Source organism: Apostichopus japonicus, chromosome 5 (genome assembly GCF_037975245.1).
Source record: "Apostichopus japonicus isolate 1M-3 chromosome 5, ASM3797524v1, whole genome shotgun sequence".
NCBI classification, from domain to species: Eukaryota; Metazoa; Echinodermata; class Holothuroidea; order Aspidochirotida; family Stichopodidae; genus Apostichopus; species Apostichopus japonicus.
Genome location: NC_092565.1, coordinates 8,271,540 through 8,298,398, shown reverse-complemented (window position 1 = coordinate 8,298,398; position 26,859 = coordinate 8,271,540). Strand labels below are relative to the sequence as shown.

Here is a 26,859-nt window from a genome sequence, read left to right as displayed (position 1 = left end):
AGAGATCCAGATTCGGATTGCCTCAGCTACAGCAGCAATGACCAGGCTAAGGGTGATCTGGAAGAGTAACCTCAACTTCTCCACCAAATTCAGGCTCTACAAGTCACTTGTCGTTTCCATCTTACTCTACGGTTGCGAGACATGGACACTTCTGGCTGAAAGCGAGAGGCGAATCCAGGCTTTCTAGACCAAATGCCTGAGAAAACTGCTTCGCATATTATACACCGACCGTAAGACCAACGACTATGTTCGAGAAACGGTCGGAGACCTGGTGGGCCCATATGAACCACTCCTGTCAACAGTTAAACGCCGGAAACTGGCGTGGTTTGGCCATGTCACAAGGCATGACAGCCTCTCCAAGGTAATACTCCAGGGCATTATGAAGGGCTGTCGCAGACTTGGATGTCAGAAGAGAAACTGATCCGACAACGTGAAGGACTTGACCGGCTTGAACATGCCAGACCTGCTCGCCACTGCTGCTAACAGATCTGCATGGAGGACAATGTCAGCTTCAACCATCATGTCTCCCTGAAGACTTCGCAGTCATGGGACTGATTGAGTGAGTGAGAAAACATATCAAATACATTGTGTATCACACCCCTACCCAGGCCCCCATCTGTCTTCTTCTCAGGCCTCCATCTCTCTTCTTCAAGCTATCTGAAAGAACAAGTCATTAAAAACAGTTAAAAAATATTCAATACATTGCATAACCCACCCCTACTCAAGCCCGCCCCCTCTGTCTTCTTCCCGAGACTCCATCTGTCTTCTTCTAGCTATCTGAAAGAACAAGTCATTAAAAACAGTTAAAACATATCAAATACATTGCTTAACCCACCCCTATCCAGGCCCCCAACTGCCTGCTTCCCGAGCCTCCATCCGTCTTCTTCAAGCTGTCTGAAAGAACAAGTCATTAAAAACAGTTAAAACATATGGCCAAATGAGTGTATGCAATCACTGGTGATACCACTACTGAAGAAGGAAAACCTCAGTTGTTGTCAAAACTACAGGACCATAAGCCTGATAAACTACCCCAGCAAGATAATGCTCTGTGTCATTCTAAACCAACTTAACTCCAAGGCCAAGGACTTACTTTCTGAAGAACAGGTAGGTTTCAGAGCAGGTCGGAGTACCACCGAGCAAATTTTCGACGGCAGGGTACTTACTGAGAAACATCTCCAGCATCAGCGCGACCTCTGCCACAACTTCATCGTGTTCAAGAAGGCCTTTGGCAGCGTCTATCATGATGGCCTTTGGCATGTCCTCAGAGAATTCAACATCCAGGAAGGACTTGTTCAAGTCATCCATTCACTGTACAGTCACTCTAGCAGTGCAGTTCTTCTGAACAACCAGCTAGGAGAGTTCTTCCAGACAACTGTGGGTGTTCGACAGGGTTGTCTAATTTCTCCAGTTCTTTTCAACTTATTCCTCGAAAGAATCATGCAGGAAACTCTCCAAGACCACCATACCTCTATCTCCATTGGTGGACTGCCAATCTGCAATCTTCGGTTTGATGATGATAGAGACCTGATGGGAGGCAACATTAACGAGCTCCAAGACCTCACCAACAAACTTGCTACAACAGCCGGCAAATTTGGTATGGAAATCAGTACAGAGAAATCGAAGATCCTAGTGAACAGCAGGAACAACATCAATGCTCATATCACTATAAACAACGAGGCTTTAGAGGAAGTATCCAGCTTCAAGTACCTGGAAGTGACTCTGACCAAGGACGGCACCTCTGCAAAAGAGATCCAGATTCGGATTGCCTCAGCTACAGCAGCAATGACCAGGCTAAATGTGATCTGGAAGAGTCACCTCAACTTCTCCACCAAATTCAGGCTCTACAAGTCACTTGTCGTTTCCATCTTACTCTACGGTTGCGAGACATGGACACTTCTGGCTGAAAGCGAGAGGCGAATCCAGGCTTTCTAGACCAAATGCCTGAGAAAACTGCTCCGCATCTTATACATCGACCGTAAGACCAACAACTATGTTCGAGAAACGGTCGGAGACCTGGTGGGCCCATATGAACCACTCCTGTCAACAGTTAAACGCCGTAAACTGGCATGGTTTGGCCATGTCACAAGGCATGACAGCCTCTCCAAGGTAATACTCCAGGGCACTGTGAAGGGCTGTCGCAGACTTGGACGTCAGAAGAGAAACTGGTCCGACAACGTGAAGGACTGGACCGGCTTGAACATGCCAGACCTGCTCGCCACTGCTGCTAACAGATCTGCATGGAGGACAATGTCAGCTTCAACCATCATGTCTCCCTGAAGACTTCGCAGTCATGGGACTGATTGAGTGAGTGAGAAAACATATCAAATACATTGCGTATCACACCCCTACCCAGGCCTCCAATTGTCTTCTTCCCAAGCCTCCATCTGTCTTCTTCAAGCTTTCTGAAAGAACAAGTCATTAAAAACAGTTAAAACATATTAAATACATTGCATAACCCACCCCTACTCAAGCCAATGCCCCCTCGTCTTCTTCCCGAGCCTCCGTCTGTCTTCTTCAAGCTATCTGAAAGAACAAGTCATTAAAAACAGTTAAAACAAATTAAATACATTGCATAACCCACTCCTACCCAAGCCAACCCCCCTTGTCTTCTTCCCGAGCCTCCGTCTGTCTTCTTCAAGCTATCTGAAAGAACAAGTTATTAAAAACAGTTAAAACATACTAAATACATTGCATAACCCAACCCTACTCAAGCCCGCCCCCTCTGTCTTCTTCCCGAGACTCCATCTGTTTTCTTCTAGCTATCTGAAAGAACAAGTTATTACAAACAGTTATATCAAGTACATTGCTTAACCCACCCCTACCCAGGCCCCGAACATGACTGTTGCTCAGCCTTGCTCATGTTACATTTGCAAAGACAAAGTTAAGCTAATCTAAGGTTAAGAAGTTTGGCTTCTGCAATTGCATATACATACACACATATACTTTATGCTGGAAACTCCGCCTAGCCTAGAGACAATAAGGCTAGGTCTTGCTGCCTAAAGCAGTACTATTCGAACAACTTAACAACAACATTAACAATGCCACCATGTGAATATATTCATATGTTAGGCTATACCACATTCATGCAAGTCTGTTCTTCCTTAATAGTGTGTACGTATGTAGCTGCAGCCTAGGCCTAGTGTTAATATTCCGACTTTGTCGTCCTAGCCTAACTTTACAACTAAACTAGCCGCCAAGCAAACAGGAGTACTAGAATTACTGTAGTAGTGGGCCTATGAATATAAACGTCCCGAGTTGTAATGATAAAAAAAGTGCACATCCTTGATTTTCATTAAGATGCTACGGCTATGCAATACTTGCTGTCACGGTCACAGAAAAAGTGGATTTTCTGTACCAATTTAATGTTAAGAGGCGGTCTCAGTCTTTTCAACAGGCCTTCGCACGTTTACGTGTTTGCGCGTGCTGGAGATATTCACCGTACGTACGTCTAAATGATGAGAAGGGTGAAGCATCCCACCCTCATAGTGGCCCCCGGGTGGCAATGCATTCAGTATTTCACACACTCCTGATCACTTTAAACGAGATTAGAAATTCATCTCCAAAGGTTTCGTCATTATTAATTTCTTGTTTAGTTTGGCTTTTGAATTGCATTGCATGCAAGAGGAACATATCTCGACTTAAAACAATTACAATTTTGTATTTTATTTATTATACTCTCCAGCTCTTTGTATCTTTCTTATCATCGCATATTGAATGGCGGTTGTAATATAAGTTTGAATAAAATGTGTTTCCTAGAGGCAAAAAGTGGGATGAAAACTGTGTTGCTCGGGCAAACTGAAAGCGGACATGGTACTGGTCGGACAATATGGGGTATCAAGTGCTAGCTCAGACACCCCCCCCCTCCATCCCGCACCCCTTGTCAGCGGGCGCGAAAAAAATCTACGTCGAAATTTACTGACATATACCATTAGTTACAGTAATAGTGAAAATACCAAATAGTTTCCAGTAGGCTACTGACTTACTGTAGATATTTCCAGTTAGGGCAAAATCCTATTGTAAACTTACAGTTTAACAGTTTAATCAAATGTCTTACACACCGACAGTTATAACAATGCTTACACAATACGCCCAGCTGGTGATCAAATTTATTCAAATATATGCAAACATTGCAAAACAGTAAAAATATGAAAATTCTGCTGTGCACGCTGACTAAAGTGACTTAAGTGTACAAAATGCTTGTATTCAAATTTTTGACAATTTGTGCAAAACGAACATTTTCCAATTTCTTTTTTTTTTGGGGGGGGGGGCATAAAGTTGCACCACAGGCAACTGAAGGGAAAAGGGGAGCGCATTCTCACACCACCAATGTTTCAGATTATCCAACTAGTTTATTTCCGTGTTTCCAGCTTACCATGTTACCCAGGGACAGTTGTGTTTTCGGGCATAATGGTGGTCCATTGAGGATTCTTTTGTATAGCGTTTACTACTTGCGTTGAGATTTTGACATTTATATTGTAAATGCTCTTTACTATGAACTATAGATGCATTCAACGTGTGTCGATGAAGTTACTTGTAAAGACGGAATACATACATATCCATTGAAATATGTGTACCAATAACTTGTATTATTCTTTTCTCAAAGACCTGCAGTTTAATTGAATTATGCGTTTAACCAGGAGGATGGTATGTTGGAGACATTAGGCAATGTCTGTCATGTTTAATAATGATGTTGTTGAAGAGTTGTAGACTGAGTGCAATAATGTCGGACTGCAGTCAATAAGTGACTGTAAAGATCATTATTATAACCGAGCCTAACATGTTTTGACGTCACGCACCACATACACTGACCGCATACAAAGTTTGCAATCCATTCAACCTTCCCTTTTTGAGATTTTGTGGTTACAAGCAAGAGGTAACACACAAACACATGTACAGAGATAAACACACACACACATATACCCACCAAGATTAATGCAAAGTTTACAATTTACATTAAAACCAAAATGGTGACAACCAAAAAGGTGACTACAACATTGAGTGTAAGCTTGGTGGTTAGCGCCGGTGCCTTCCAATCATAAGGTCCGCAGTTCGAGTCAATCCAAGATTAATGTATGTCATCCAGTTACTGAGTTGTTGATAATTGACAATTCATAATCATGGACGTTAAATATGAATCTAAGAGACTGACTTTGGTCAGCTTGCGGCTTTGCTAAACGAATGAGGCTTCTTCGTGAGTTCTAAAATACATACATACATCATACTGTAAACACAAGAATAGGAGAAAACAAGTTTTTATATATTTTTTATTTATACCTGGTTTTATTCATTCATCCATCCAAAGTTGTTACTATCCTTAATCTAACTTATCAATCCCCCCCCCCCCCCCCATTATGTATGAAAATAGAAAAATACCAAAACATCACGAGTCAGACTTACTTTGTAAAAAGTAACAGTAGATAATATCTTTGGACCTACAGGAATGCATTTGGTATGCCTTAAAAGTCAAACTCAGGTCCACTTACAAGCTTATCAAGTAGAGGTGAAAATATTGAAAAGGTCACGATATAGTTATTTTAGAATACATCTCTTCTTCTGTAAATACTAATTTGTAGCCTATTTACAACAAAATTGGGAAAAGCTGGCAAAAACATTAAAAAGTGTTGTATTTTCACAAAAGTCAAAATTATTGGATTTCTAAAAAGACAAAATTCTTTTCACTGAAAGAGAAAATCGTACAGCTGGCAGGTGCTGAACAACAACAATCACATCTTGCACTTAATGACAATAAGCACTTAACAAGAAACCTGTACAAACACTTTGAACCAAATGTGACAAATTTTGAAGAAACAAAACATTGCAATATGGTTAAATCTGTTGAAATTACAAAATCTGACGTTTAAATTTGAATAGAAAGAGTTTGATATATACATACAATAGGGGCAAGTGAAGCAAGAAAGCATATGATAAATATTTTAAGAATGGAATTGCTTACTTCAGCAGGTAACTCATTTAGCTGAGTTATCCTGAGGAGGAAAAAAAAAAGACTAAGTACTGTTGTCTCACATGTAAGACCAATTGAACTTTAGCAATGATTTCATTGGCAAATATTTACTCAGGCGCGTAGCCAGGAATTTGCCAAGGGAGGGGTGAAACTGTAGATTTGGCATTGCAAACTATCTAAGCGTAGCGCCACCATGGTTGCGTGCCACCCAGATTGCTGGAAATGGCACTTCCCAGGCCTTGTAAGTTGCATCTTAGCATTTTCTCATTTGAAAATACTAGCGATATCATAAAAGCATTAAACATTTTTTTTTAAATATGCTCAAGGGGGGGCGGCTGCCCCCTTTGCCCCCCCTTGGCTACGCGCCTGAATTTACTTAAATTTTCAAAACTACAGATGTTCATAACATTAATAAATGGAAGATTTCAACCCAATAAAAACTACACAATCTACAAAGGTTACCGTTAAATTTTGAACTTCCATTTCACTTTGACTAAATACTTCTTGTACCCTTAAATGGTCATTTAGTATACCAGTCAATGGACCCTCCCTTTTCCTCACACCACCCAATCTAATCATCCTGGTATATATGACATTGCTCTACCTACTGCTGCTGGTAACCAAATCCACAATGGGATGTAGCAGCTGAATTTGATCCCTGGCCCATGAAGGTGCTGTGAGAACCATCTTGTCCATACCCAGGAAACTGAACAGTGTAATAAAGTAAGTGCCGAGGTCCAGTCAGACAGCCATAGTGAAGCAGTGTTACAAACTGTAGTACTGTAGTAAATAGACTGAGCTATATAAAGAAACTACAATTTCCTGATTAAGTTAAAAAACCAAGTGTGCTAGGAACAATTTCATTTAGAAACCAGATTAAACTAGGCCCTGTATCTGATCTACAAATATTCACTCACTGTACATGGCAACATGTAGTTTCAGATCTCACTATCAGGGGAGGCATTAGAGAGTATGTGATCCACTGCTAATCCAATCTTCAATTGTTTCCAATCTCAGTGTAAAATATGTTGTCTCTTATGACTAAGCTCATGAAAAATTGTTCAGGAAGAGTTAAAAGGCACATGAAAATTGAGCCCATAAAGTAGCAATGTGCCACATATCAACTAGCAACAGCAGCTTTCAGTTCCTGAGATTTTGTTTTAAGCCAAATTAATGTTGTATGGCCCTGATGAATATTTAATCAGCATCAGAAAAATGGCACTGAAAACATTTCCATGGTCAACTATCATGTCCATACCAAATACATAGTTACTATGCCAAATGGTTAAGAAGGAATTTAACTTTGTAGTTTTGCACTGTAAGACCCGCCCTTTCATTAATATTCATACAATCCATTTCAAAAACACGGTAAGATTATTCACTGGGCTTTGGGTATCATTGTGCCAAGTATCCATCAAAACAGCTGACCATTCTTGAGATTTATTGTTTATGAGCATCTCTTAACATTGTCACATTGTCGGTTTCAAGACTAATGTTGCATGGATTATCAGTATTTGCCAATATCAGTAAAATTTGTGTCTTTCACGACTGATATTGTTTCTTCAAAACAGACAGGCTTTTGTCAGAGTTAATTAGAACCTATTATGGCCTAGAAACCAATCACTATCCTGTGGCATTTCAAGGCAATCCGAACCACAAATTGGCACTAATATAAGCCAGTATCCCCCCTCAAGCAGCAACACAGCATGCAACAATATCAGTCGTTTGTGCAAGTCATTCTCCTGTATACAGGATTATTCACAAGTATGGCCTAACATTTAGGTTATACGTCTTATAAATATTGTCATCTGTATCAGATCGGTATCTACTGATATTAAAATTTAAATATCGTAGTAACAATGTCTGTGCAACCCTATTCAGATTGTTACTTAATATATGATTTTCTTGTTTGAAGCAGTGCTACTAACCTTTGGCTGATTGTCCTCTTTACCCCAGTCGCACCTTATGGGCCTGTCCTGCACTGTGTGGCCATGACAACCAACAATAGCTTGGGCAGCTTGATCATGATCACTGTACCTGAAGAGATTAACAAATAATGGTAGATGAAACAATGCTACAGAGGGTCCAACATATATGTATGTAGTTCACTCACACAGTTAAATGTCCATAGTCCACTTACTCACTGACATAGTTGTATGCTTTAAGTCCACTTACCCACTAATTCACTAACACAGTTATATGTCTATAGTCCCCTCACATAGTTATATGTCCATAGTTCACTCACACAGTTACATGTACGTAGTCCACTTACCCACCAATTAACTCAAATAGTTTTATGATTGCAATCAACTTCACCACTAATTCACTCACATATTTATATGACTGCAGTCCACTTCTCCACTAATTCACTCACACAGTTAGATGTTTGCAGTACACTTCTCCACTAATTCAGTTACATGCCCATAGTCCACTTTCTAATTCACTGATATATTTACAAAAAAACTTTGGTTTGAGCTATGACCTCTTATCCTGATAATTAGATGTAAAGTATGTTGAGTTAGAAATATATGCTACCATAAAGTTGTATGCCTTGGCAAGGTGTTGAAGGCTTTCAATTTTCAAGGTCCCTGATACTTACTTGACAAATGCATAGTTTCTGTCAGGATAAACTCTCACTTCCAAAATCTGCCCAAAAGTATCAAACATATTTCGAACTTCAGTCTCTGTAGAAACAAAGAAGTGAAAAATAGGGTTAACAACAATTTCTATAATATAGTCCTTTTTTGGTGTCACAATGATGTCACAAAAGTGATAACAAGTTTAAATCATGGACAAAGAACTGTTAAAGCCTCATTATGCATCAATCTCCATGGTCTATAAAATCATCACAATGTACCTCGTTTGCCAAATATTAGTGTTCACACGGGTCCAAAAATCGAGAACCGGGTACCCGATAGCCATTGCCCGTTGGATACCTGGGTACCCGAAAATAATTGTTTACCCTCTGTATCGCGATTTTCAAGAAATGACATAATAAATGCTATAATAAATTAATTTTATTCTCCACTGACAATGTTTTCATGTTCAACTATGTAGGTGTAAGATAAGGTATAAAACCTTCCTCAACAATTTCTATTTGTTTTTGTTTCTTTCATTAACTTGTTAATAACTTCATATAATTAACATCACTACTAACATCGCAATCCCGCTGCTGCTATCACATCTATGGATCAGACCATATAAATATCCAAATTACAGTAGCTTTTAAACAGTTTTTACTACTACTATCTGTTATGCAGGCCCAGGGTTCGCATAAGCCGCGAGATTGAGCGATTCGCGCAATTTGATCCATTTGATCCAATTTGATCCATAAATGTTTAGTAAAAAGCTACTTGCGATTACTATGTTTTAGTCATCCCATCTATAATCCACAAGTAACATCTCGTAAAATTCCTTGTCAGTCTTGCTTTCTATTAAATAAACAATTAAAATAAATAATGATTGTGAGAATTCCATCAATTTCTTCCACATTGTTGCTTAACAACACACTAAGTCAATGTGGAAATCTAGCCTAACCATCTACTTATTCGCTGAAATTGTGACGCAGTTATAAGATATCCATGGAACTTTCTTTAATGCTGTTATCTTCGACCACATTGCTGCCTTACATTACACTAATTCAATGGGTAACGTAGCCTAACCATCTGTTCATTAGCTGAAATTGAGACGCAGTTATAAAATATCCATGGAATACTTTTGTTATTGCTGTTATCTTCGACCACATGGTAGCCTAACACCACACTAAGTCAAAAGGGAAAATCTTGCCTAACCATTGCTTTCCAAATTTAAAAAAAAAAATCACACTTTGCGTAGGATTCGGGGTAACTAATAAGGAACCTGGTAGTATCGCGTCAAGCCAAAATTGTTCTGCACTGTTGCAAAATTGCCAAATGGGTTTGCACTAGGTGTTTAATGTATGGAGGTCCAAGTATCTACTTGTGCACAAATCCAATAAATGTTTTGATGGGGCATCAATGTTTTGATGTGAATTTTTAAGTAGCTCAATCTCTGCCAAAACGTCCAAAGGTTTTGCCAAAATAGTACATCAACATGACTTTGTGATTCTGTATTCCACAAAAAGTACCAAAAGCGATTATAGAGTTATGAATCGGCTTATTTGTGTTCATAACGAAATGCATAATGAGGCTAATAAGCTTTGACCATCATTTACAAGGAGACAGTTTCTTCTGAATTTAAAACATCAAAAAATGTGGTGGAACACTGGACTTTTACACTTCACTGGGCTCCACTTTTTGAGACTTCATAATACTAAAAAGACAACTTTCAAGAATCGTCTAGTAAGATCTTCTCATAAGGTTTGGATTAAAAAAAGCAGAAAGAATTACCACTGAAACTGTCTGGGGTATTGCCGATGTAAACTGTGGTGTTTGATTCGCTGGTCTTGTCAAACACACTATTATATTCTTTAGCTGTGGACAAAAATGATATAAAACCAAAAATAACACATAACTGAACGAATTCATGTTTCTAACAGTCAGCACACATCTACAATGTTAATAAAATAGTCGACTCAGGCGTTCAGTTGGGCTGAAATGTGAACTTGACAGTTCTAATATCAGAAACTGGTTTAATGCCAAAACTGAATTTCTTAATGTACACAAACTAATTTGCCAATGTGACAAAATTTGGTATGGAATTATTTTGTATTGCTTGTACATATGCAGCTGTGCGTGATAAATTTGAGAGTAACTTGAAAATCAAATTAAGAAGAAACTTCTTTTGTGTTTTTGCACCGTAACTTTGATGTAATGTATGTATCCAATACCATAACAGAAGGTCCGGTTAAGTGTGTGGGACATTATGAACATATTTATCAAAATCTTTTAATTGGTGAATGCCATCGTGTATTTCAGAAATTGCTTTCATTGTCACAGTATATTCCGTCAGACTGGTGAACACATTTACTCCCATGAGAAATGTTTGCAATGTATGCCAATAGTTTGCCAATAGGCAATAGTATTGCAAATGTATGCCAATAGGCTTGGAACAGTATTCTGTTGGCTAATGCCAATTTGGTGAGAGCAATTGTAGGCCAGCCCTTTACCCTTGAACCACTACCAATATTCAAGGAAATAGGAGTTGTGATATTATCCAGTATACTTAGAACCATTAGGTTGGGAGAGTCACAGTTGCATTGAAAGACCAGGCTTATTTCTGCATATAACATTGGGCTGTGGACTCTCATACAGCACAGAACTATTCATTCTAGTGTATAATGTTAAGAGAACATCTGTGACAATTTAATGACGACAGTCTGCTCACCTTCCCCCTTAGACTGTGTTTTCTTGTGAGAAGCCCAGTTAGCGCGAATAGGTTTTCTTCCCCGAACTGCACCACTCATCTGCTTCATAGCATTTTCAGCATCCTGCAAAAGGCAACGCAAAGGATTTAGAATGTTAATATGTATTATAAGTAGGTTCATAAGACATATTGATCACTTGATAAACTGACCCGTGGTATATGTTCCTAAAATGCACATTAATTCAGACAAATATGTTGTGTCACTGCTCCTTAGTTCATAAACACAACTCATGATGTTCCTTCCTCTTCTTTGTAGAACTTACTTGTGATCGAGCTTGGAAAACCTTGCTGAACTTCCTGCATACATGTTTGCTTATATGCTGTTGATATCCCGCAAATTGGACAACCAAGTGTGCAAGCAAAGAGGCGTGGGTTAAAATCCCTCCTGACAGCCATTATAGCATCAAGCAGTGGAACCACTTTTAGGTGTTCAGATGAGGAAGTCAAGCCTCAAAACTTTGAGATTTTCAAGACCACAATTAACAAGTTTTACCTCCGCCAATGAGCTAATATGCCAATTTCACTTACGTCTGAATTACTGTTGAATGCTTTTTTAGGGTTTGCCTTATCTAACAGTTATGAGATGTTTAGCTTTTAGCTAAGACAATATGAAAGTTACAATTAACATTTACAAGTCATATATGTGTCCTCATTTATTATTGGTTTCAAGTCAAACGCTCATAAGGTACCTCCATCGTTTGTGCAAGTCATACTCCTGTATACAGAGCGGTTCACAGATATGGCCTAACATTTAGGTTATACGTCTTATAAATATTGTCATCTGTATCAGATCGGTATCTACTGATATTGAAATTTAAATATAGTACTAACAACATCTGTGCAACCCTATTCAGATTGTTACTTAAAATATGATTTTCTTGTTTGAAGCAGTGCTACTAACCTTTGGCTGATTGTCCTCTTTACCCCAGTCGCACCTTATGGGCCTGTCCTGCACTGTCTGGCCATGACAACCAACAATAGCTTGGGCAGCTTGATCATGATCACTGTACCTGAAGAGATTAACAAATAATGGTAGATGAAACAATGCTACGGAGGATCCAACATATATGTATGTAGTTCACTCACACAGTTAAATGTCCATAGTCCACTTCACTACTAATTCACTGACATAGTTGTATGCTTTAAGTCCACTTACCCACTAATTCACTCACACAGTAATATGTCTATAGTCCCCTCGCACAGTTATATGTCCCTAGTTCACTCTCACAGTAATATGTCCATAGTCCACCTCCCCACTAATTAACTCAAATAGTTTTATGATTGTAGTCTACTTCTCCACTAATTCACTCACACAGTTATATGTCTATAGTCCACTCACACAGTTATATGTCCCTAGTTCACTCACACATGTACGTAGTCCACTTACCCACTAATTCACTCACACATGTACGTAGTCCACTTACCCACTAATTAACTCAAATAGTTTTATGATTGCGATCAACTTCCCCACTAATTCACTCACACAGTTATGTTTGAAGTCAACTTCCCCACTAATTCAGTCACATATTTATATGACTGAAGTCCACTTCCCCACTAATTCACTCACACAGTTATATGTTTGCAGTACACTTTTCCACTAATTCACACACATATTTATATGACTGAAGTCAACTTCAACACTAATTCACTCACACAGTTATGTCTTTAGTTCACTCACACAGTTATATGTCCCTAGTTCACTCATACTGTTATATGTACGTAGTCCACTTCCCCCACTAATTCACTCACACAGTTTTATGATTACAGTCAACTTCACCACTAATTCACTCACACAGTGAGTTGCATGTTTGAAGTCCACTACACCAATAATTCAGTCACATATTTATATGACTGAAGTCCACTTCTCCAATAATTCACTCACACAGTAATATGTTTGAAGTTCACTTCTCCACTAATTCTCTCGTTCAGTTACATGCCCGTAGTCCACTTTCTAATTCACTGACATATTTACAAAAAAACTTTGGTTTGAGCTATGACCTCTTATCCTGATAATTAGATGTAAAGTATGTTGAGTTAGAAATATCTGCTACCATAAAGTTGTATGCCTTGGCAAGGTGTTGAAGGCTTTCAATATTCAAGGTCCCTGATACTTACTTGACAAATGCATAGTTTCTGTCAGGATAAACTCTAACTTCCAAAATCTGCCCAAAAGTATCAAACATATTTCGAACTTCAGTCTCTGTAGAAACAAAGAAGTGAAAAATAGGGTTAACAACAATTTCTATAATATAGTCCTTCTTTGGTGTCACAATGATGTCACAAAAGTGATAACAAGTTTAAATCATGGACAAAGAACTGTTAAAGCCTCATTATGCATCAATCTCCATGGTCCATAAAATCATCACAATGTACCTCGTTTGCCAAATATTAGTGTTCACACGGGTCCAAAAATCGAGAACCGGGTACTCGATAGCCATTGCCCGTCGGATACCTGGGTACCCGAAAATAATTGTTTACCCTCTGTATCGCGATTTTCAAGAAATAACATATTAAATGCTATAATAAATGAATTATATTCTCCACTGACAATGTTTTCATGTTCAACTACGTATGTGTAAGATAAGGTATAAAACCTTCCTCAATAATTTCTATTTGTTTTTGTTTCTTTCATTAACTTGTTAATAACTTCCTATAATTAACATTACTACTAACATCGCACTGCCGTCGCTGCTTATGCTTGCTCTCCACGTCTATTGATCTCACCATATAAATATCCAAAATTACAGTAGCTCTTAAACAGTTTTTACAACTACTATCTGTTATGCAGGCCCAGGGTTCGCATTAGCCGCGAGATTGCTTGATTCGCGCAATTTGATCGCATTTGGAATAAATGTTTAGTAAAAAGCCACTTGCGATTACTATGTTTTAGTCATCCCATCTATAATCCATAAGTAATATCTGGTAAAATTCCTTGTCAGTCTTGCTTTCTACGAAATAAACAATTAAAATAATTAATGATTGTGAGAATTCCATCAATTTCTTCCACATTGTTGCTTAACAACACACTAAGACAATGTGGAAATCTAGCCTAACCATCTACTTATTCGCTGAAATTGTGACGCAGTTATAAGATATCCATGGAACTTTCTTTAATGCTGTTATCTTCGACCACATGGTTGCCTTACACCACACTAATTCAATGACGTAACTTAGCCTAACCATCTGTTCATTAGCTGAAATTGAGACGCAGTTATAAAATATCCATGGAATATTTTCGTTATTGCTGTTATCTTTGACCACATGGTAGCCTAACACCACACTAAGTCAATGGGAAAATCTTGCCTAACCATCGCTTTCCAAATTGAAAAAAAAAAATCACACTTTGCGTAGGATTCGGGGTAATAAATTAGGAACCTGGTAGTATCACGTCGGGCGGGTACTCGGATACCCTGTACAAACACTACCGAATATACTATTAGAGTCAAGCCAAAATTGTTCTGCACTGTTGCAAAATTGCCAAATGGGTTTGCACTAGGTGTTTAATGTATGGAGGTCCAAACATCTGCTTGTGCACAAATCCAATAAATGTTTGATGGGACATCAATGTTTTGATGTGAATTTTTAAGTAGCTCAATCTCTGCCAAAACGTCCAAAGGTTTTGCCAAAATAGTACATCATCATGACTTTGTGATTCTGTATTCTACAAAAAGTACCAAAAGCGATTATAGAGTTATGGATCCGCTTATTTGTGTTCATAACAAAATGCATAATGAGGCTAATAAGCTTTGACCATCATTTACAAGAAGACAGTTTCTTCTGAATTTAAAACATCAAAAAATGTGGTGGAACACTGGACTTTTACACTTCACTGGGCTCCACTTTTTGAGACTTTATAATACTTAAAAGACAACTTTCAAGAATCGTCTAGTAAGATCTTCTCATAAGGTTTGGATTAAAAAAAGCAGAAAGAATTACCACTGAAACTGTCTGGGGTATTGCCGATGTAAACTGTGGTGTTTGCTTCACTGGTCTTGTCAAACACACTTTTATATTCTTTAGCTGTGGACAAAAATGATATAAAACCAATAATAACACATAACTGAACGAATTCATGTTTCTAACAGTCAGCACACATCTTCAATGTCAAAATAATAGTTGACTAAGGCCGTTCAGTTGGGCTGAAATGAGAACTTGACAGTACTGAATTCAGAAACTGGTTTAATGCCAAAACTGATTTTCTTAATATTCACAAACTAATTTGCCAATGTGACAAAATTTGGTAAGGAATTATTTTGTATTGCTTGTACATATGCAGCTGTGCGTGATAAATTTGAGAGTAACTTTGTATTTCAAATTAAGAAGAAACTTTTTTTATGTTTTTTCACCGTAACTTTGTTGTAATGTAAGTACTCCAATACCATAACAGAAAGTCCAGTTAAAGTGTGTGGACATTATGTACACATTTATCAAAACCTTTTAATTGTTGAATGCCATCGTGTATTTCAGAAATTTCTTTCATTGTCACAGTATATTCCGTCCAACTGGTGAACACATAATTTACTCCCATGAGAAATGTTTGCAACAATAGCCTTGGAACAGTATACTGTTGGCTAATGCCGATGGCAATTTGGTGAGAGCAATTGTAGGCCAGCCCTTTACCCTTGAACCACTACCAATATTCAAGGAAAGAGGAGTTGTGATATTATCCAGTTTGCTTAGAACCATTGGGTTGGGAGAGTAACAGTTGCATTGACAGACCAGGCTTACTTCTGCCTAACACTGGGCTGTGGACTCTCATACAGCCCAGAACTATTCATTCTAGTGTCTAATGTTAAGATTAAATGATGCATCTGTGACAATTTAACGACGACAGTCTGCTCACCTTCTCCCTTAGACTGGTTTAGCTTGCGAGAAGCCCAGTTAGTACGAATAGGTTTTCCACCCCGAACTGCACCACTCATCTGCTTCATAGCATTTTCAGCATCCTGCGAAAGGCAACGCAAAGGATTTAGAATGTTAAGATGTATTATAAGTAGGTTCATAACAAATATTGATCACTTGATAAACTGACCCGTGGTATATGTTCCTAAAATGCACATTAATTCAGACAAATATGTTGTGTCACTGCTCCTTAGTTCATAAAATCATGATGTTCCTTCCTCAGCATTAACTCCTCTTCTTTGTAGAACTTACTTGTGATCGAGCTTGGAAAACCTTGCTGAACTTCCTGCATACATGTTTGCTTATATGCTGTTGATATCCCGCAAATTGGACAACCAAGTGTGCAAGCAAAGAGGCTTGGGTTCCAAACCCTCCTGACAGCCATTATAGCATCAAGCAGGGAACCACTTTCAGGTATTCAGATGAGGAAGTCAAGCCTCAAAACTTTGAGATTTTCAAGACCACAATTAACAAGTTTGACCTCCGCCAATGAGCTAATATGCCAATTTCACTTACGTCTGAATTACTGTTGAATGCTTTTTTAGGGTTTGCCTTATCTTACAGTTATGAGATGTTTGACTTTTAGCTAAGATAATATGTAAGTTACAATTAACATTTACAAGTCATATATGTGTCCTCATTTATTATTGGTTTCAAGTCAAGTGCTCTTAAGGTACCTCTTAAAGGATGTCAAAGATGCTCAGACTTCAAGGCCAATAATTCCCTTGAGAAGCAAGAAAGTCAGTAGACTTAGTGAATCCTTGCCTCATATACATAAGAACATTCAAAGTAAACTGTAATCACCAAGGCTGTTGTACCTAATATGTAAAAAAGAGATATTCAATCAAGGTTCACCTTTCCAAGTAAAACTTTTACAAGGCTTCAAACTTCAACCTCTGTCAACTTCAAATTACCTTTGGCCACAACAAACAATGAGGTAGACCCACATATCAAGCATGTTGTGTAGTGAAACTTACCTTTTGCAACTACCCTCCTCATAGACTTAAACCAGCAAGAGTCTAAAAAACAATAAGGTGAATCCACCTACTAAGTATAAAGCTTAGCTTTAGAAGCTTTCCTAATAAATTGACCAAGTCATCAAGTTTACAGAGCCCTCTAGACATTGCATGACCTTTGACTTCCAAACTCAACTATAGGATTCCTGCATTCAACAAAGTGGATCCACATACCCGATATACATCATACCCAAGACTTACTTTTAGAGTTATCATATTTACAACATTTCTAGACTTTGCCATCAGATTTTCTCAAGTGATCTTTGACCTCTACAGCAAACAACAGGGTTCTTTTACTCATTAAGCAGAATCCACAAAGCCAGATGAATTATATACAAGCTTTGTTTTTTAAGTAACTGACCTCAACTGACCTTGGTCCTCTAAAAAAACAAAAACAGGTTCTTGTACGGAATAATTATGGATCCCCATGCTGATATGCATTACATCAAAGCATTAATTTTGAAGTTACTGAGTTTACTAGATTTTCAAACTTTGACCCCAAAATGACATTTGAGCTCTACAAAACAATAGGACTTGTTAGTCACTAAGGTTAATCAACATGCTGAGTATCAACCTCATTCAAGTATTGCCTTTTGAAGTTATCAAGTTTACACATTTTCAGACTGTGACATCTTGTGACCTTTGATCTCTACGAACAAAATGGTGTTCAGGTGCTTACTAAGGTGTATCTATATTCCAAGCATGAAATTCATCCAAACAGTGCTGTTTAAGTTATCAAGTTTACAAGATTTTTAAACATCGTCTTCTGGTAACATCAAGATACCTCTACAGAAAACCATACAGTTCTTGAATCACAAAGATGGATCCACAATTATCCAAAATTGCTCTTAAAGTGATTGAGTTTACAAGGTTGTCAGTCTTTGAACTCACATGACCTCACATGACCTCTACATAACATCTCCTACCATTACATAGATTTCAGTTTCCTCTGACAAAGAATAAACCAAACAGTCAACAGATTCCTCCTCACATCTTACCTTTGTGCACTGAAAGGTTTGCAAGGTTTTCAGCCTTCAGTATCTCGGGAATTTTAATGCTATCACTTTTCTTTTAACTTTTTTTTAAAATTGAATCTTTCAGGTTTTTGAAGTTTCAAAGAATAAGTAAAAGTGTCAAATTGAACGTGATAATTTGAGCCAAACTGAAAGTGCTTATAAAACTAAATGGCTCTGTACAATAACTTACTGATTCTCTGGCAAACTCAACAAATCCATATCCTTTGGAGTGTCCAGTGTTCCTGTCCTTCACAACACAAGCATCCCTGCAAAACCAAAACAACAACAAATCATTGTGACAAGAATTATTTAGCAACATATCTGAAACTGTGACCACATCCAACTCAGTTTAAATAAGCATCACAGCTGAAATGATATCCTCAAGATATTATAGGAAAAGTCATCATCTTTCAACATACCAAGGTTGGGATGAACATCCCCCTTCCAGAATGTACAATTTTTTAGTTCCATACTAGACTAGAGAGGCTGAGTGACCAACATATACTCCTCAAACTTTAGCAAACACACTCATTGTAATGCTACTTGTTAACTGTTGCTTCATAGTTTATAGTTTACAATCCAGAGCAATCACTCTTAAAATATAATTTTTCTTTGACTCCTACATAGCAACTTTTCACAACATTTCATTACAACACAGCAATATCACCGTTTTGTGCACATGTATGATGAAGGTTTGACCCTTCAATCCAGCACAATGGTGCAGGTCATACATTTGATCATTTTTCATATCTACTCTCCTCCACCTTTGCTAAAAGGTAGAATAACTCATTACATGATGACAATTGAACTTGTAGTTTGACACCAGTTACTAGTGTTACTGTGTAGATGTTCATTATCAACAACAGTGAAATCACTGAAAGCTATGGCACTGACAATTCAACAAAAATGCTTCTGGCCTCTTGTCATACATAGACTGTCATAATTTAGTTGAAGCAGGAAAAAAAAAGTAAACTCGTGAACCTCCCCATTTTCAAATCAAAAGATAGGCAAAGAAAAGCTTAATTAACGGCTTCTTTGGGGAAAGGAAACACAGTGTTTTCCTTCTTGTTACCATGGGATCCATTCTCATTGTTTCTAATTTATATTCCCCCCCCCATTCTTGTTTGATCAATTTTTCTTTGCTCTTGGTATCATGACCTAAGGAGTTAACACAAAACAAAAACTCCAAACACTTTTTATGTCAGATTTCTACAGATACAGATGTAATATTGGTACCTGTTCATTTTCTTATCAGTTTATGGTTTTGCCTTTTAAATGTGCTTCTGACAGTGTCAAGGTACAACTTGCTGGGATCAAGGGAAACATTTTCCAACTCATTACGTTTTCAATTATATATTTATATATATATATATATATATATATGCAAGTGAATATATATATATATATATATATATATATATTTATATATATAGGCAGGGGCGAAGCTTGTAGGCAAACTATATATAAGCGTAGCGGCACCATGCGTCGGCGCAAAGCATAAAAGAAAATTTTGGCCAAAAATGACTCCCAGATTGCTAGAAATGGCACTTCCCAGGCCTTGAAGTTGGAGCGTCATCCCCTAAATTCTCTCTACAGGTGAAAAATATGAGAATATCAGATGATGCACATATCTCTACAATCTGGTAAGCAACTATGTTTGTGAAAGACTTCCAAACTTGATTTGATTGCCGTCATCTACCTTCTAAAATCCTACTATTATGTTTACAAATCTTATCGTGTAGGGAAACAATGAACAGAAACTGACAGTGGAAATTTCAAAAAGCTATCACAGAAAAAAAAATATTTGGCTTAAACAGCCTGATCAGATGCATGCACTGTGCTTTAATTAATGTTCGAGGCAAATACTGTTGTATTAACTCTGTTCCCCGTTAAATTCACTTGTAATTTCCCAAAAATTGTTGAATTACTTACGACTTCTTCTGGCAATATTTATAACGTCAAGGGAAAAAGATGTATGTCTGTAAAAGCATGCAAGACTTCAAAGCTGAAAAACAAAAGGTTGAACTTACTTTTCAAATTTATGCAATGCTTCAATGTAATTTTCTCTTTCCAGTGGATATCCTCTACCAGCTTTAAATGCTGTTGAAGATACAAAACTGAAAGATTCATACGTAATCCTTTCATAAGAGTACCCATGTGCTTACAAGATTCTTATATGTTGCACTTACATAATATGAATCCACATTCCAAGTACGAAGTACATACAAGTTTCAGAATTAAGATTCTCAGAGCGGTTAAACTAGCCAATCTGACAAGGAGGTTAAACAAAGTCTTCAACTAATGGGATAGTTTGGCTGCAAAAAATTTACCAGTAATCTTAGAGAACTATATTGCACACTGTTAGTTGAAAACTAATATCTCAATAGTTTGTCTCAAACCCGAGATATGGTCAATTGAATGTTATCTATTTATCATCACTCAAGGAAGTGGATACCAGCTGCTGGTTTGTGACATCATCATGGTATATGGTCTTCAAACACTTTACTTTGTATGATAATCTTCTAGGGTCGGTTAAAATTAATTATTAAAATAACCTGACCTACTATGGGAGAATATAAAAAACAAAAGAAATTAATAATGCATGGAGAATGCTGATGTAGATAGAACTGACCTCTCAAGGCTTCATCAGTGGTTTTACTCAATTGTTCAATCATGTACCTGTCACCATGGAAACAAAATCAAGCGATTCTTGAAAAGAGTGAAGGAAACTGTGTCAGTGGTCAGTAGCTCATTGTACAAAATGATTAGTACTAACTCATAATAATTAGCTTCTTTAATACTTAAATGTCATCACAGACAACTTTTAATTGTTTAATTTCAATACATTTAAAGCTATCCCAATTTTGCATATTTATTCTTGGAGATGAATTGTTGCAACTATTCAGTTAGACTAAATTAAGATAAGCATTGTAATCACAATATAGTCCAAGGAAAGAAGTCTTTATGCAGAAATATGTACGTGTATATAATTATTTATATGTTACCCCATCTGCCCAGGTATTAACTTTTATAGAGTTATGCAATGTATTGGTGCTTCCCCTTTTTGCAAAATAGACTTTTCAAATAAATGTAAAACATACACTTCTTACTCCAACCAATAAAAGAAGAACAAAACATAACAAAACGAGTACGCCATATTCAACATGACTTCCATGACATGAAGACTGAAGACATACAAACATTCACCTTACTATCTGAAATGACATCCAGGAAAGCAACAACAAACATTCACAGCGTGTTACATTAAGGGCTTCTCATAACCTTACCTACATATAACATAGCCAGTTCTGTTCACACCATGAGTACAGTGTACTCCAATGTAATAATCTGAAACAAAATGTAAAAATTAAAGCATTCTCAAGATAAATCACTAACTTGATTTTGGGGAAAGCTACAATAGCATGCTGAATCTTACAGTAACTTTTTAAGGGCTTACTACCCAGGAGAAGAAAGAGGGGTAACCAGATTGATCAATCACTACTTTCTTTCCAAAAAGACAATGCTCATATTCTTAAATATCATAAATAAATATGTTTCGTTGTAAGTTTAGATAAAGGGCCACACCCGCTTGTTTTGGATGGAACCTTTGAAAAATAATAAGTACCCCAATCAGTACAGTTTATACCCTATAAAGAAACCTACTGTTTGTCAATTATGATTGTGTGCATGAATGGTAACAAGGCGATTGTGTGGTCTGGCAGCATGAGAAACATAATATCCACCTGAAAGTTTAAATTAAAATATAATCCACCTGAAAATCCACCTGAACTTTGAAGGTTCTGTAATTTCTTGAACAATATCCTGCATAGCTTAATTGGACCATTGGAATTATCTTCAAGATGAACATTACAATGAATAAGGCCAATATCAGCCAAAGTCTTTGTCATTTGCATCATTTCTAGGAAAATGGCTTTAAGTACAAACAATTTAGTGCAATAGTAATAGTGTATGAACTAATTGCATCAAATTAGCATTGAAGTGAAGCTTTGTTCAGCAGTCAGCTAAATGAGCAAATTAAGTATATTATTTTGTTTTACCAAGTTAAATTGTGAAATCATTGTATTGTTGCAGAAAAAGGTAATGTTTTCATCTTTTTAAGTACCATAGGTGGGTTTGACTATGTTCAAAATATGATTTAAATCAAACATAATCCCTGGGAGATGCAGGCTTTTATGTGTTGTTCATTGTTTTGACTTCTTGTTGAAAACAAACTTTGAGTTTGCGAACTAAGGTTCTCAGACTTTGACCTCTGTTGACCTCAAATGACCTTCAACCTTCACAGAGAACATTGAGATCCTTCAAATCAATATAGTGTATCCACATACCAAATATACAGTTCATTCACTCTACAATTTTTGAGTTATGGTGTTTACAAGGTTTTCAGACTTTGACCCCTCTTAGACTCAAATGACCTTTGAACAATAGGATCCTTCTGCTCTATAAGGTACATCCACATACCAAATATCAAGTTCACCCACTATTCAGTTTTTGAGTTATCATGTTTACAAGCCAAGGCCTCTCACATACACACACACGCCATCACCATCGCATAGATTCCTTTTGCCCTCTGGTAAGGAATCAAATGCAGTGGAATAACTCAGGTACAGATGGGATCCAAAGGACACATTACTGTTCCTCGTTGTCATTGACTCACCTCCCGGTTGCCTCTTCTCAAATTCTGTCACGATACGTTTAAATCTGCACAAAAAAAGCAAGTTTACTTTAATGATAAACTGTTAAGTTAATGACTAATGACTACATAGACACTCTCTTGTATGTTTGTCTCATTTTTGTATGAAACTGTAACATTTCAAACACTTGCCGGGTTTGGACATTTATGAGTGACTTATCTGTCTCCTAACAGCCTCAGCACTCTTGTTGTACCGTGTCTTGAATGAACTGGTAACCCTTTCACACTGTGTGCCCTAACCCTCCGGCCAATGTCCTCCCTTCTCATGAGACCACCTCCCCTCCCAAAGTAAATCCCTATCCGTTACTAGTGGAAGTCTTCCTCTATTCAGTGGGGAGACTACTGCTCCCTAACACCATTACCAATTATAACCTGCATGCCCTGCAAACGCTTTTACTCACCTACGCCTAACAACTTGACCACATCTCGCTGAAACGACCAAACTGCGAGGTAACCCATTAAGCATAACATAGTATTTAAAACAAGCAAGATAACCCACATATACTCTCAGATCATCAACACAACATTACTAACATGTTAAACCTGATATTATACTGTGTATGACCTAACTCAACACCTCAATTGACTGAACCACCCTAAGCATCTAAGTTCAAATTCGGTTTAACCACCAATTTAACATATTAACTCAAATTTTGAATTCTTTTTCAATTTAGAAAGTCATTTCAGATGGGAAACCTTAGATTGCTCTTGGATGACAAACCCACCTTACCATTACCCGACCCGATTGCTAAGCCTCATTGCTTCAAATGCCACAGCCTTTATCCACTCGGCCACAGCAACAGTAAACATGATAATAAACCACTCTCTCATTAGTGTAACCATTTACACCTCTTACTTACCTTTTGATTATGTGCTCACTCGGCACCTTCTTTCCTTCAACTGGCAGTTTCTCATAGAGTATTCCATTTTTCTCCAAGTCCTATAACATGTACAAGCAAGTATCTAATATAATGGAGCATCTTAAAAACACAGTATGTGACTGATATATATTTAAGTTACGCATGGAGGTAATATAACAACAGAAACAATGTTTTGTCAGGCTGAACTACAGGTCTGAATGTATACATTATTCTACCAAAGTGACTGAAATCAAAACATAGCAGTTTGACTCTATTAACCTTAGAAGTCATGCATGCACACTTAAAATTTCCATGCATGTCATTAATTTAATGCTAACTGCAATAACGTTGATGGGAAATTATAGCGACCACTGCAATTAAAGACTAATTGCAATAACTACCATGGGGAGTTGATACCTAACAAAACATAATTTAACACTTATACTGAAATACTGTTAAAGGTTAAGTACAAACATACATACCTCTGGATTGTAATACATTCCAACTTTTTTACAAGATAGATCAACGACCAAACGCAATTTGTCTCCTAACTTTTCATGTAGATCAGAGGTTGTGAATTTTGCTCTGTACAAAAGAAATTATAAACATAGACTGAAATTTAACCTACAATAAAATGTGTTTTTCACAAGTTAAGATTTTTTACTGTAAGAACCTGTTACCAGACAATATAATATGTACCAATGTAAATAGAGAAGTAAAGTAGATTTAGCACATAGGCATCTGCACAGTGCTCAAGTGGCAGTAGTGGGTATGCAATCTAGCAGAGGTCTACAATAAGGAAGTAAAGTGAATCTTTGCCTACACAATCATGTTTTTATACTCTGAATTTATGGGAAAGAATCTCAAATGCTATTTTCTCAACCAAATGTTAGGATGAGCATGCTTTCCTGTTATTGGAGTTAAAAGATAAATGTGACAAAACAGGATTGTAAAAATGTATAAAACCCAAATATAGCACTTGATATCATCTTATACAGATAATGGAATTAAAACTAATAAAATATTAAATGTAGAATCTTACTTTACCTTTCTAAACCCTTTCTATGAAAATATTGAAGCTGAAAATAACAAGGATTGAAAATTGATGGCAATATTATAAAATGTGTTAAACAAAAATACTTGCATTTAAAACATTGCACTAGATCTACTGGCAGATGATTCAAACAATGGAGTAGGAATAAACAACAATTACAGTTTTCATACCACAGTCAGGGATTAATTTATCTGGCATTGCATTGCAAATGTTATGCAAAATGGGCAATTTGCTATACAAGTCTAAAGATGCATATAGCAGTTTTGTTTTTACACATAGTATGTACATAGGAACCATAGCATTTTATAAGGTAAGTTTCAGAACCTTCAAAGCTGCTACACAGAATTATTTCCTGACAGTATTTCTTGTCCTGTCCTGAGCTGTTTATTATTAGAGTTACAACCCTAAGTTCAAGTTGTTAATTGCAATATACAGGTAAGGAAACTGAACATTTTGAAGGGAATCGTTTAAATACCGTTTTGCCACACACTGAGAAGAGTAGTTTTACTTCTTGTAGAAGAGATTGTTATGAATTACTGTTACTATATAGTTCAACTTCACTTAATTATATTTTCTCCCTTTGAATTATCTGGGAACACATCATATCAATAATGGCTTATTAAATATTGTGTGACAGTAGCGTGGAGTCCTCTGTTGATTTGGCATGGATTGACCCAAATTTGTTTTGATTCAACACCTCTGTTTTTGCACACAAACTGTTCCATGAGGAATGAAAATGGGAAAACGCTCCTACATATTTTACAGTAAAATGACAGCACCTTTCCCAAGCAGACTAAATTACTTACCATCAAAGGTACTTTAAAGGCTATAAACCTAGTACCTGGAATGACATCCCCAACTGCATCATAGTTTCTCCACCTGTGCAGAAAACAAAATGATAAAATAACATTACACTTTTGAATTCAAAGCACTCATCAATTCTTGAATCATAACTAAAGTCCTTTCCACTCATTCATTTTCAGCTACAAACTACAATAATCACCACCATACGTACAAAGTATCTACAGTCACCAGGCCTAGTTAGGATAGGCAAGACGTCTTATTTTAGACTTGGACAAGTACACATCACAAACAAGGAAACATATTTCGTTACAACTTGAAAATATTCTAACAATTACCTGCACAAACTTACCTATCGGGTAAAGAAAATCTCCCCTTAACCATGTTTCTTGACAGCTGCTTTACAAAACTGAACTTGACTATCAACCTCAGATGAGAATTTCACTCCGGCAATTTAGAGATATTACTAGTTTGATAGTGCAGTGTTCCTCGGAATAATATGGAACGCCGAAACGGAAACCCTATCATGTTGTTTACTTTTATGTGTTTTTTTTTAGATTTTTACCCGAATCTCCCGGCCTCCCGGTTTCTTATTCTACTCTCCTGGTTTTTTAATGTTTCATCACTTGCGACGTTTCTGAAAATAGCCAACAGTTAGTCCTATGCTTATTCGCGTAATAAGTGTAATCTAAAAATAGATTGGTTGTTTACAAACACATTACAACTGACATAGTGCTGTGCGGGACTCTCAACCAATAGCAGGCTGCTTTGTCAGTTCTCCAACTTCACCCCGGCAATGTCCTTATTCTACGTTGGCCTTGGTCGAGTCCTCAATACAGTACAGTAGTATGGCGTGCACTGTGCATATGCCATGATGCACTCAATTTAATATACACAAATGTTGTAACTTGTTTGTATACGTGGCGCGGCGTACGCTATGTGTGCAGTTCGCATGTAGGCAATTTGTATACGACGAAAAACAGTTAAGTTCTATGCCGACAAACACTTTACCTGCGTCCTCTTCGCTGCAGGTAAATATCACGTCTTTAAAAGGTGTAAAGACTCGCGCAGAAGAAACGTCTCATGCCGGTAATCTGACCTAGTTTCGAATGAGGTGTAACAGAAGTGTTAGACACCACCATCGATCCCAGAAAATACACACACAGCTTCACCGTCGGTAATTAGACACTAGTG

General features: G+C 37.2%; 1 protein-coding gene across 7 annotated transcripts in view; it reads right to left on the bottom strand.

Annotated features, from left to right (window-relative positions):
* Positions 1-5,370: 5,370 nt before the first annotated feature.
* The window catches only part of LOC139967525 (RNA/RNP complex-1-interacting phosphatase homolog), a 47,002-nt gene continuing 25,513 nt past the window's right edge, over positions 5,371-26,859 (bottom strand). Inside the window, exons 1-16 of one of the 7 annotated variants that reach the window (XM_071971418.1) lie at positions 26,018-26,361; positions 25,671-25,743; positions 24,858-24,889; positions 24,293-24,395; positions 23,811-23,890; positions 22,915-22,958; positions 21,527-21,587; positions 20,872-20,918; positions 20,270-20,339; positions 18,430-18,505; positions 11,267-11,369; positions 10,330-10,413; positions 8,562-8,646; positions 7,891-7,999; positions 6,571-6,668; positions 5,376-5,984 (exon numbers count right to left, since the gene is read on the bottom strand). In XM_071971418.1, the coding sequence (XP_071827519.1) occupies positions 5,858-5,984; positions 6,571-6,668; positions 7,891-7,999; positions 8,562-8,646; positions 10,330-10,413; positions 11,267-11,369; positions 18,430-18,505; positions 20,270-20,339; positions 20,872-20,918; positions 21,527-21,587; positions 22,915-22,958; positions 23,811-23,890; positions 24,293-24,395; positions 24,858-24,889; positions 25,671-25,743; positions 26,018-26,049 (1,224 nt within the window). In that variant the 5' untranslated portion in view covers positions 26,050-26,361 and the 3' untranslated portion in view covers positions 5,376-5,857. Of the gene's footprint in view, positions 6,743-7,890; positions 8,000-8,561; positions 8,647-9,325; positions 9,394-10,329; positions 10,414-11,266; positions 11,370-18,429; positions 18,506-20,269; positions 20,340-20,871; positions 20,919-21,526; positions 21,588-22,914; positions 22,959-23,810; positions 23,891-24,292; positions 24,396-24,857; positions 24,890-25,670; positions 25,744-26,017; positions 26,362-26,859 lie in introns of those variants that run through there. The other 6 variants (XM_071971422.1, XM_071971417.1, XM_071971419.1 and 3 more) reach the window with 6 other exon arrangements.